Source organism: Apium graveolens, chromosome 8 (genome assembly GCF_009905375.1).
Source record: "Apium graveolens cultivar Ventura chromosome 8, ASM990537v1, whole genome shotgun sequence".
Taxonomy (NCBI): Eukaryota; Viridiplantae; Streptophyta; class Magnoliopsida; order Apiales; family Apiaceae; genus Apium; species Apium graveolens.
In genome coordinates, this window is record NC_133654.1 from 106333967 (window position 1) to 106347022 (window position 13056).

At 34.2% G+C, this 13056-nt stretch overlaps 1 protein-coding gene across 1 annotated transcript; it reads right to left on the minus strand.

Moving 5' to 3' along the window:
- Positions 1-1728: 1728 nt before the first annotated feature.
- Positions 1729-2659, minus strand: LOC141678004 (NDR1/HIN1-like protein 26). Its single transcript, XM_074484178.1, has one exon. It carries the CDS (start codon positions 2503-2505, stop codon positions 1825-1827), a length of 681 nt encoding a protein of 226 aa, XP_074340279.1. The 5' UTR covers positions 2506-2659; the 3' UTR covers positions 1729-1824.
- Between the last annotated feature and the right edge of the window lie 10397 nt (positions 2660-13056).

The following is a 13056-nucleotide window of genomic DNA, read 5'->3' on the forward strand; positions in this document are numbered from 1 at the left end:
CCCGGGCCCTTCAACTTTTTACACTACTAAAAACCCACTTATTCGCATACAAAACTACCAAAATCCATGTTATTTACACAAATCAAGCACAAAACCATTGCAAAAGCTATGCAAAATCTACAAACTACAGAGATTCAAGGTCAAATAAACAAGACAGTCGTGAAACTCGAGCAAGAAATACGAAGGAGCGAAGCAAAACCCGCACAAAATGGTTACATGCACTGCAAAAATGAAAGAAAAAGAAATAAAAGAGAAAGGCGAGAGATCAAGATACTTACAAAGTAGCAGGAGAAATAAATGTGGCTTCAACAACAAATGATCCAAAAAATCTCTATAAAATTTCTCTGGTCTCTTTCTCTTTCTGTGGAAGTGTTTGCGTAAAAGGAAAAAGAAAACCAATGAGGGTATTTATAGAAGGGCGAAAGGCAGTGAAAGGTGAAAGGTTTTTTGAAGTAAAATTAACCCCACCCACGTGGCAGCCCCCGATTGGTCCCAAAAAATAGCTGCACAGCAGTTATTACATGAACTGTCACGTAATCATTACGTGGACGCGTCTTTTTAGGAGAAAAAAAAGGGAAAGTAAATAACCGGCACACTCAAAAGATACAGATAAAACGTATGTATCTTTGACCCCGGCTGGAATCCCAACAGTAGTCTGACACCCCGGATTTGCAGCAGCTACTTTTCAGAGTCCAGTCAAATCAAATGTCAGGAGTGTACTTGTCCACCAAACCGTGCCCAAAATTCAAATTCAAAATCGATTAACCAAGTCAACCCCGGAGTCTCATCCCCATTTAACCCCGGGGTTAGGGGCCACCAAAGCAAAAAACCCCCAAAATTCTACAGTATAACTACTATACTCCCCCATCCGGGTAAACCCGCATAAGGGAGTGGGGGAAAACTGATAGCCTATATTAATTCAGGCCCAATAGTAGGGGCCCAGGGCCTAGGGCCCAATAGCAAGAGCCCAGGAAGTACTCAGCTCTAACCTGGAAGAGCCCAGGACACGTGGCAACATCACCACCGTCCAGGTACCTGGGATCCAGAACGTTCCTACGGTCCGGATCTGGTAGTACTCTGACGCATCCCAGGCGTCCAGATGCCCTACAGTCCAAAAGGCCAACCTACGGTCCAGATTAAAAGGTACAAACCCCTAAACCCTAGTAGGAGGCCTATAAAAGGTAGAACAGAAGGAAGATTACAGGTTACAATCTCACATACTCTCTCTCTCACCTATACTTACATACACACACGTACACTCCATAAATATATTCGCATAATCCCCGTTTTGCCCTTCTTCTCCTTAAAACCCTTTCTCGTTCTCACGCCGGAGGTGCCGCGGGGACGCCTCCCCCCTCCGGTTCTGTTTTGTAGGTTCCCACCCTACAGCTGCACCGCACGCCGCCGCCTTTTCCGTCCAAAAGGAGTTTGAGTCCGAATCCGAGTCCGGGAAGGAGAAGGCCCCGGGGTGATTTGGGATTATCATAGGGTCATATCTTGGATTGTTTGTTACCTTGGCCTGCCAACTTTAGCTGGACTTCAATGGACACGTATTCACGGGTCTACTCAATATTTTCGGGGCGTGGTCCGGAAAAAGTTAAAAGTAGACACTGTTTTTTTTTATCTTTGTTGAAATTTGTGTTGATTTATCAATTGGTTCAATTTGATATAATGAAATTTGTTTTTTAAACAGGGTAACTGTTTAGTAGCTAGATTAACAGTTATTCATTAAGAAAAATTAAAATACTTTTCCATTACATTTACAGTAAAAGTGTAAAACAACAAATCATTAAGAAAAATTAGTAAAAGAAGACATCAAAAATGTCAGGTGAAATAAGTAGGGCATCTATGTCCAACAAAGCTAGCCATCATCAAGCCGTCCGACCCAACTTCTACTTGACAATTTGCGTGCATCTTATGCCGTTTACTATCCCAAGTCGAAATCTTGAATCGAATAGTTGAGGTTATTTCAAGCCGAAACATTACTTTACCTCTTGACCGATCTGCCAAAAACTGCATCCAACGACGATTATTCACAGTTAACGTAGCACCACTCAGTGTACCGAAGATGATTGTTGAATTTTTCGGCTCTTGGTAAAATGGATACAATACGGGCCGGCCACCAATGCTCTGATCATCATAGAAAGCATTGACTACCATGTCAGCATAATAAATTCCGATTTTGTGGTTTGAGTTTCGAGCTGTTACGTTGAATGTTAGTTCAGCATTCTCAAATCCATTAGGCTGTGCCAGGGCAGGAAGAGAGAACTGTTCGATTAAAAACCTTGGGCGGTGTGGACGTAAGCTTAGATAAACAATGAAAGCTATAATGCCTGCAAAAAAGAGAAGGCCAAGAAAAATTGCACAGATAAACTTGGATACCCTAGTAGTTAGACTTTCTTGCACCCTGTGCATGTAGTACCGGGCCGTGTGGTGCCGCTTAAGTTGCCGCTTGTCCGGGGTTGGTGTTCCAATCTGAATTGGGACATGATCTTGGGGATACATTTGCAGGATCGAAATGGGAGAGATAATTTACTAAATCTTGATAACAGTATGGTGAATAAACAGAATTTAAGAAAGATATATATATATATATACATATATATATACAATTTGATTTTTACTTAAGGAATGTACTTTTCCATGGGGGAAGAAACGAATATTTGTTATTTTGATTTTCTTGGATTACAGTTTTTGTTGCACTACAGGGGCAACTTTCGAATATAACGTGTACACGAATTTAAAAGGTTTATAGGGGCATATAATAAAGTTAATAATATTGGGTTTGGGGGGGGCTGTCTGAATTGGAAACGGCAAAAATGGAAGCCACCAAAGATGAAATGATGAAGAAAGCATATGATGCTAATCTTGTAATGTACTCCAAGAATTAACAAAAGTAGAAATAACCCAAGAATTTATTACATTTATTATATATATATTTTAAGGTTTCATTAGCCAATAAAAGTAGAAATAACCCAAGAATTAACAAAAATAGAAATAACTCTGGGTAAAGATATGGGTCTGTTTAGCTGTCACGGAAGAAGGACTATATTTACTTTTAAAACCCTAAATACTTATGAATTATGATTGGGTATTTCTCCGGCATAATTTATAAGTTCAATTTACAAGCCGGTTAAATTGAATGCTAGTAACGATATGCCTTTTTTTCTATCTATTTTGTTTTTTTATTAACTTTAATTTTAAAATATATGATTTTAAATATTTTTCTAATTTGATTAATAAATTAATATAATTATATTTAAAAATTATTTATATATTACTATATATTAAATGGTAATACCATGGCAAAGATTACACAGAAAATGCCTTAAAACTGAGAGAACGAGTTTTATAAACCATATAAATCAAAAATTTTATTTACTGACATGTGATAAATAAAAAGGAAAATATTATAAGAATATAGTCGTTGTGAGTTACTTTCTCTGTCCCACCCAATTCTTTACATTACGTTTTGGCACGGAGTTTAAGAAAAGTGTAAATTAGTAGTGGAAAGTAAAGAAAGTGAGTAAAGTGGTGAGACCAATCAATTTTTAATGTATAAAGTAGGTATAGTGGAGGAAAGGAAAGTAGAGAATGTAAATAATTTTTATATAAAAAAAGTTTACTATTTCACGAAACTTTTAGAATGTAAAGAAATGAGAGAGAGCCAAAATACGAAATCGTAATGAAATGAAAGAGACGGAGGGATTATCTAATAAGATTTACAAAGAAAACTTAAAAAGGAATGTTGTACAATGGCTATGACATGAATTTTGTGAATGAAAGTTAGGGGTTCAACTATAAAACAATAACATAATCTGATTAAATATCAATTATTTTATTAACAGTATAAGATGTAGAAAAACAATCAAACATTACTGAGAAAGAAAATCAAAAGGAATAGCGTTATGATGGCCCTCACAAGTCAAAAGGAATAGTTGTTATTTTTGTCGGTGAACCTGAAAAGATGGTTCTCAAAGAAAAGAAGGACTATATAACTAAAGATTTGGCCTTTATTATGATGGATGCAAAAGTGAGCCATTTCTTGCTTAGCAACTTGGATAGTATTATGTTCAATAAGGTTATTGGATGCAAGACTACTAAAGAGATATGGGATACCCTAAAATTAAAGTGCCATGATACAACTGTTGGGTTTCGAGCACATAAACACAACGAAAACAGTAATTAAAAACGTAAAAAAAAATCAGAACTTTCGAAACCCACCGCAGGATCCATGCGAAAAACACATATTTAATTCGTAGATCAGATTGTTTACCTTAAGAAACTTTACCAATTGGTTGACTAATGGAGATCCAAAGCTAGTTCAATCACCACGCATCCCGCTCTCGCGATCTACGCTCTATCGGTATCCACACTAATGCTTGAACTCAAGGATTGAATGTGTACTAGAACAAACTCATTTCTTCTCGCTCTCTCCATCTTCTCCCTTGGTGGCTAGGGTTTTAGTAAAAGTCCCAAAAATCAGCCAGACAAGAGATATTATATAGAGAGTAGAAAAACGAATTATAACTCTTAACTAATTAAGAGTTATTATTAATTCAAAATTTCTATTTGTAATATAATTAAGTCTCACTTAATTATTTAACAAATAAATTTCATAATTAATATTAGTAAATTCGAATATCAATATTTATCTAATTAATTAAGTCATACTTAATTAATATTATAAATAATTTGAATTACTTTAATATAATTTAAATCCAATTTAAATTAAATAATCCTTCAAGCATTCTTAGTGTATGACCCTATAGGTTATTATTACGTTGGCAACAAATTTTAAATCTAATTTAAAATCATAAACAATGAGTGACATCTAGTAATACATCATTGCTACCCAAGTAATAATAATTGAATCGGTGATCGATTAAACCTTTTGTGAATAATGTACAATGTAATATAATTTTTTTAACCAAATATTATAGATTAAACTAGAGGCATGTAATGTGTCATCCTCATCATAGTTTAACCCAAGTTTTCTTGATCAATGAGTAGACGATCATATTAAATCAACATTTGAACGTGGCCAAGCATTTCATAGTCTAGCTCACACAAGAGGCCAATAATATCACTCCTAAAATAGGAGGGTTAAATCTCATCTAGAGCATTCATATTTCTCATATGATTCATAATATACCCAATGTCCACTTTTATAATTATCCGGTCAAAGATAACTTTTAATGGAATCAATGTATATTAATTCTCGTATAGAAATATAATGACTTCAGGTTTAAGGACCATTACATCATTATCACTGTGAGAATTACTTATGACACAACAGACATGTAGAATCTCATATTGGGTCTGTCCAGCAACATGTACATATACATCTGCCTGTATTTCTGACTTTAGTATCATCATACCTATGATCAATGAGATGTGATCATCAGTCAACAAACACACCGGTCTTAATGCATTATTATTATCCCTTAATAATAATACTCGACCAGGGACCTTTAGGAATATTGATACTATTCTCAAAATCTCATTTCTAAGTCACGTACTTAGAGATATAGAATTGCATATCATATTCCAAGGATATTTATTAATCTAACATTTATATCGCAGTAAATTAAGAATTAATAAATTATGTCAGCAACATGTACATATACATCTGCCTGTATTTCTGACTTTAGTATCATCATACCTATGATCAATGAGATGTGATCATCAGTCAACAAACACACCGGTCTTAATACATTATTATTATCCCTTAATAATAATACTCGACCAGGGACCTTTAAAAATATTGATACTATTCTCAAAATCTCATTTCTAAGTCACGTACTTAGAGATATAGAGTTGCATATCATATTCCAAGGACATTTATTAATCTAACATTTGTATCGCAGTAAATTAAGAATTAATAAATGTAATAACCCCAATTTTTGGAATTTTTGAAACCCTTATGAATAGTGTTTTGCTGATTATGCTGAATAAGAAAACTTTTCATACCACACTATGTAGGGGTTCTTTTATTGATCTTCTGAGATCTTATTAGTACTTTATATGGGATATAAGTGTATGTAAAGATCGTCAGAATCCAAATCCAAACACTTTGATTTTTCCCAAGAATCCACCAGATACCGAAAGAATTGAGTATAAGGTAACATGATTGAAAGGATTTAAATTCAAGGATTATAAGAGAGGATCATAAAAGGAATATAATGTATTGAGAAAGGTTAAGGGAACCCAAGTAATAAAATCCCGGGTATGATCCCTCAAACGATAAACAAGAACGAAAGTTAAGCGAACCGTATAACAGATCATCGGTCATTAGGCAAGCAATTAAGAGTTAATCAAGGAGGTTAGGGATGATGATGCCATCAAACCAACAAGATGACATAGGAAAGGTGACATAAGCATGACATAAGGGAAGGAGGTGTGGTTGATTAATAACCACACAATTTTTCATGGGTAAAAAGGTAATTAATCAAAAACAAAAGCTAGCAACCAAGCAAACAAATCAAAAAACACAAAACACTCCATTTTCTTCATCAAGCTCTCGGCTTTCCTTCATTTTCAAGGATAAGAAAATCCAAATTCAAGCTCCAAGCATTGTTAAATCGTGAGGTAATTATCCAAGGTTCCTTGTACTTAGATATAGTTATCCTATGAATCAAAGCTCCAAATTCCTTCATAATCTCTTCCTAAAAATCATGGAAGAAGATGGTGAATAGTGTTTTTCAAGAACTAAAATTTTTGTTCTTGAATTTTTGTTTAGATTAAGCTTGGATAAGGACTTTCAAGGGTGATTCCAAGCTAATTAGTTACTTCCACTCACAAGGAAGGTATAATCTCTTAACCTAGCTTTGTTATTGGATGTTAAGAGCATAATATAAGTATTATAGTTCATGAGAGGCTTGATTGTTGTGTATGTAGAGATTAGTTGGTTTTGTGGTGTTTTTGGAGTTGTAAATCTTGATAATTAGTTAAAGAACTTAAGTAAGCTTTTAGTTCATGATTGGGAAGTAGTATAAGTTGATAATATTGAGTTTTTGGGGCTGTTATGGTGAAGTTTGGATGGAGTTTGGTTGTGATGTTGATTGTGGGTTGATTGTGGGTTGATTTGGAGTGGTATAAATTTGGGTAATCACGTAAACATAGTCGTCGTAATGCCCGATTTACCGTAGACTGTTTTTGTTCTTAACATCAGAACCCTTGAACTCACTTTTAGGTTTTGACCATTGCCATGTTTAGATAGTTCATGTTACGAGCTTCGTTTTGATATGTGGTACGCTTGAATCCGATGTACGGTTTAGGAGAAACGACCGTTTTAAGTAACGGTGTTTCGCGAACGAACCATTACCCCTCGCCTTACTTTGAAACCTTGGTTAAGGACTTTAAATGACTAATTGGGGTATGAAACAATTATGTTAAGTGGATTAGACAGTTGGTAAGGTACTCGCGAAATAATCGCCTTAAAAATCTTAATGGTTAATTTATTAAAAATGGTGGAGCCGAGGGTACTCGAGCGACTTAAGTGAATCGTTAAGCGCGAAAGCGAACGTTAGGGCTCTAAATGGTTAAAGTCTAGTTTCTTAAGCGACCGTGGTTTAATTCCGGCTTATGTTGTTGTTCATAGGTTACCGGACCCACTCTAAGCTTAAGTCTACCCCGGAGCACTCAGGCAAGTTTCTACCCGTTATACTATTGTTGTGATGTATATATGTATATGCATTATCTTATGATATATGCATGATGGTTAATTAGAAAATCTTGCGATATATTGGAGCATGTGATTTGGTATATATGCATGTCTGTTTCGTAATCTTGATATATATCTGTTGATTCAAATGCTTATAGTTGCATAATACCTATGCTAGAGATAAGCAGTAGTTACGTATACCCTTAGTATAGGGGACCCAAAGGTGGACATTTTCTAAAACCGGGAGTCGATGTTCCCGAGTATATTATATATATTTATATATATATAGTTATAGTTTTCAAAACTATGAATCGAATAAGGTTTATTCGATAACTTTATTTTATTAATGAATATTATTTTGAATATTCATTCTAGGGCTTATGAATCCGTTTATTTTATTAATGAATATTATTTTGAATATTCATTCGAGGGCTTATGACTCCGTTTATTTTATTAATGAATATTATTTTGAATATTCATTCCAGGGCTTATGACTCCTTTTATTTTATTAATGAATATTATTTTGAATATTCATTCGAGGGCTTATGACTCCGTTTATTTTATTAATGAATATTATTTTGAATATTCATTCCAGGGCTTATGACTCCGTTTATTTTATTAATGAATATTATTTTGAATATTCATTCGAGGGCTTATGACTCCGTTTATTTTATTAATGAATATTATTTTGAATATTCATTCCAGGGCTTATGACTCCGTTTATTTTATTAATGAATATTATTTTGAATATTCATTCGAGGGCTTATGACTCAGTTTATATTATTTAATGAATATTACTTAAATATTCATTCGAGGACTTATGACTCAGTTATATTATTTAATGAATATTATTTGAATATTCATTTGAGGACCTATGACTCCGATTATTTACTAAATAATATTCTTTATTTTATTAAAGAATAATGTTTCGATAATCAAACTTATTTTCGATTATTCAAATAAAGATCGTACTTTCATATAAGTATATCTTTGGTTATTTATTATTCATTTCAAGTATAAGTTTTATAACTTTTACTTCAATTATTTTTATAAGGATTATCCTTATAGGAATATTATTTAAATGATAATATTCAGATATTTTCTAATATATCGGGACTGGTTTACTTTATTAAATCAGCATTACTCCAAACACTCTTTAAAGTGTTTCCGAGTCTTCAAAATGATTTTTAAAAGTTAGAGCGGATCCCAAAACTCATTTTTATATTTAAGATCTTCCTTTTAAAGGGGATTTAAATATTCACTCAAAACCTGAGGGATCCGGCTCTGTGGTGTATTTTATATTCGCAACAAGGTTGCTGTTTTGGTAAATGAATTGATTACTTACCCAACATTCGGGAAGTAAGTCCATCTATCGAGTCGGCATAAGCAACATGGGCTCAGTGGGCGTCCATGAAAGTGTAAGTGGCTCAGTGGGAGTCCATCAAATGCGTAAGTGGCTGAGTGGCAGTCCAGCATAAGGTCCTATTACGACCATGGTGATGACCAGTGGGGAATTCGTCCATCTACTAGTAGAAAAGGTTACTTATTGGTATCTTTGCCTGATCAGTAAGATATCAGGTTTATGCCAAGGTTTTCTCCTTTCCAAATTCATTGGATATTGCAACTCTGTTTATAATTTTCATAACAGAGGTTTTCAAGGAGTGTATGAAATGTATATATATATAAGTGTATATATATATCGGGACTTAATGAAGTACCTCGTAACTTCATTATTTATAATGATATTCAAAGATTGAATCTATTCAAATCTTGTCTTGTAGTCTCATCAGTGTGATGAACTTTTGAAACTGATTATAACTTGAACGGTGGTAGTTCAAGTAATATTTGGAAAAGATATAAGTATATTGGAGTATCTTGTAACTTCATCTTTTAAACTTATATCCGGTTAATGATTATCTTATGCATGACAAAGATTTTCACAAAAACACTGAGACAAGGTTAGATATATGAGATTGGCTTGCAACGATATTTTTATACAGTTATAAACTGGAACTCTGTGTATATTAGGCATGGAAGAGGACTTCCAAGATTTTGAAAAGTATATAAGTATATATACTGAATATTTTGCGACTTCGTCGCATTATGATATCAAACTTGGTTCATTTCTTCTTGACCAAGACTTTCATGAGTACTATGAGAATGCTCATATATTGTTAATTATTATACATATTATTTTGGTGGGCTTGTTGCTCACCCTTGCTTTCTTCTTTCATCACACAACAACAGATAGAAAAGATGAACAGGACCAAGCTCCCAATTCGCGAGCGGATAGGAAATGTTTCGCAGTTTCCTATAGGCGTTGATGTCGCTGTAGCTGAGGTAGGAACTACCAATAGGCTAGGCTTTCAACTTTTGATGTACCAGACTTATGTATCTTTATCAATTGTAATAATGGCAAAGAAATGTAAATCTATTCAGAAACCCTTTTTAAGGTGTAATGGCATATAATTTTGGAATAAAATGACTCGTGTTATTTTTGGATATTCATCTCTGAGACTATAACTTGTGGTGTGTGTGTTATTGTGGGGTCACAGTACAGAGTAGTTGATTGTTTATTAAGATTGGGTGTTATTAAGGGAAATGGAACTCGTGACAACCCGGATCCCCGACCCCGGATTTGGGGGTGTTACAATAAATTATAAAGGGAATAATCGATAGAACATAAACATTAATAATCCTAATGTCTTAAACTAAAATATCATAGTGTTGTCTCTAGGGCAAAAACACTAATAATCTCCCACTTGCACTAGAGCCAATCACCCATGTATCTAATACTCATGGAACTAGTATGACCATCGTGCTTCTGCTGCAACAAAGCCTTAGTCAGTGGGTATGCAACACTATCATTACTATGCACTTTACATTTATATCTCCTTGATCATTAATCTCATTAATACGGTGATATCTCCTAAGGACATACCTAAACAGTCTCCTTGGCTGTTTCAAAAAAATATCAATATATTTGGCATCCTTTATAGAAACATCAATATTCTTGTTGTGAACTATTCCAGCTAACATCACTTATATTTAGACAAAACACAAATCAGACATAGACACATAATCATCCTTGTCTATCCAGAAATTAGGTTAAGAAACTAGTATCAGTGTAACCCTTTACAACCTGTTCCCTATCTTCTCCATACACCAAAAATAAATCTTTAGTCCTCTTTAAGTACTTAAGAATATTCTTGAAAATTATCCAATGACCCTCACCTGGATTAGACTGGTATCTGCTCGTCATGCTCAAAGCATACGAAACATCAGGATAAATACATATCATTGTACATATTATAGATCCAATTACTAAAGCATATGGAGCTTTCTCAAACAACTCTTATCATCTAATAATTTAGGAGGCAATTATCTTTTGAGATCACTATCCCATGAGACATCGAAACATATCCTTTCTTTATCTCATGCATCCTAAAATGATGCAATATTTTATCAATATATGTACTCCGACTAGGTCGATTAATCTTTTCAATCTATCTCTATAGATCTTGATCCCTAATATATAGGTAGCATCGCCTAAGTCTTTCATCGAGAAACTATTTCTCAACCAAGTCTTAACAGCCCGTAGAGAAGGTATGGCATTCCCTATCGATTATATATCATCTACATATAACACTTGAAATATCACATGGCTCCCACTAACCTTCTTGCAAACACATGGTTCATCTTTGTTTTGAATAAAACCAAACTCTGTGACTGTTTCATCAAAATGAATATTCATTCTCCTTGAGGCTTGCTTCAACCTATAAATAGATGGAAGCAACTTATAAACTATCTTAGCAAACTTTGGATCGACAAAACCCTCAGGTTGTATCATATATACATCCTCTTCAAGGATCCTATAAAAAAAGCAGTTTTGACATCCATTTTCCAAATCTCAAAGTCAAAGTAAGCAACTATTGCTAACAAAATCCTGATAGACTTGACCATAGTAACTGGTGAAAAAGTCTCATCATAGTCTATACCATGAATTAATTTGAAACTTTTGCTACTAGTCGCGTCTTATAGGTCTGTACTTTACCATCCATATCAGTTTTCTTCTTAAAAACCCACTTGCACCCTATGGGTTTTATCCCTTCAAGTGGATCAACTAAACTTAATACTTTATTTTGATACATGGATTCCATCTCGAATTTCATGGCCTCAAGCCATCTCTCGGAGTCTGAACTGTTCATAGCATCTTGGTAGGTGAGAGGCTTATCATTATCCGTAAGCATCACATCATCATCTTGAGTCAAAAGAAATTCATAATTTCTCCCAGGCTCATGGTGAATCCTACGACATCTACGAATAACATGTGTTTCTTGGACATGATTACTTTTAACATTTTGATGTACATCCAGATCTTATTCCAACTCTAGTTCAATGTTATCATGTGGTTCTCGATCTTCATCGAGATGTATTATCCTCCCACTGATTTTCTTAGAAAGTAGTTCTCCCTCAAGAAATACAGCGGCCCGAGCAACAAATACTTTGTTCTCGGAAGGATTATAAAAACTATACCCTAATCTCACATGGTTATCCCAAAAAATAGTAGCTATCTAATTTTGGTCCAATCTTGTCTGAGGCTAAACGTTCTACAAACGCTTCACGACCCCAAATTTTCATAAATGACATGTTATGACATTTGTCACTCTATATCTCATACGGAGTATTTTGAACCGCTCTAGTCGGAACTTGGTTAAGTGTTTATGCAGCAGTTTCTAGAGCATAATCCTAGAAACTGAATGGAAGATCCGCTTGACTCATCATCGATCGCACTATGTCCAATAAGGTATAATTTCTCCTCTCAGAATATCTATTTCATTGAGGTTTCCAGAAGGAGTAAGTTATGATACACTATCACACTCCTTCAAGAAACTCTTGAAATTGAGGTTTAAGTATACTTCTCCATGATCTGATCGTAAAAATTTTATACTTTTCCCTTGTTTGTTTTTCTACTTTGTCCTTATATTCTTTGAACATTTCAAAAGAATCGGATTTGTTCTTCATAAGAACCACATATCCATATCTTCTGAAATCATCAGTATATGTTATGAAGTTGTATAAGCCCCCTTTTCCATCATACGCATTCGACCACATACATCATTATGTATAAGTCATAATCGTTCGGTGGCCCTTTCACCTGATCAGGTAAAAGAAGGTTTAGTCATTTTGCCAATGAGACAAAGTTTGCATCTTCTGTATGATTCAAAATCAAACTTATCCAAGTATTCATCTATATGTAACTCAGAAATGCGTTTCTCATTAATATGGCTTAACGACAATGCTAGAGGCAATGTTTGATTTGAGTCAACTTAGAACATATAAATTGTTAACTAATTGTGCAACATTATAAGTCTTATCATTGATATAGA

What these genes read in the sequence shown, in the direction of transcription:
- LOC141678004 (XM_074484178.1), bottom strand. Translation starts at nt 2,505, where the DNA reads ATGTATCCCCAAGATCATGTCCCAATTCAGATTGGAACACCAACCCCG.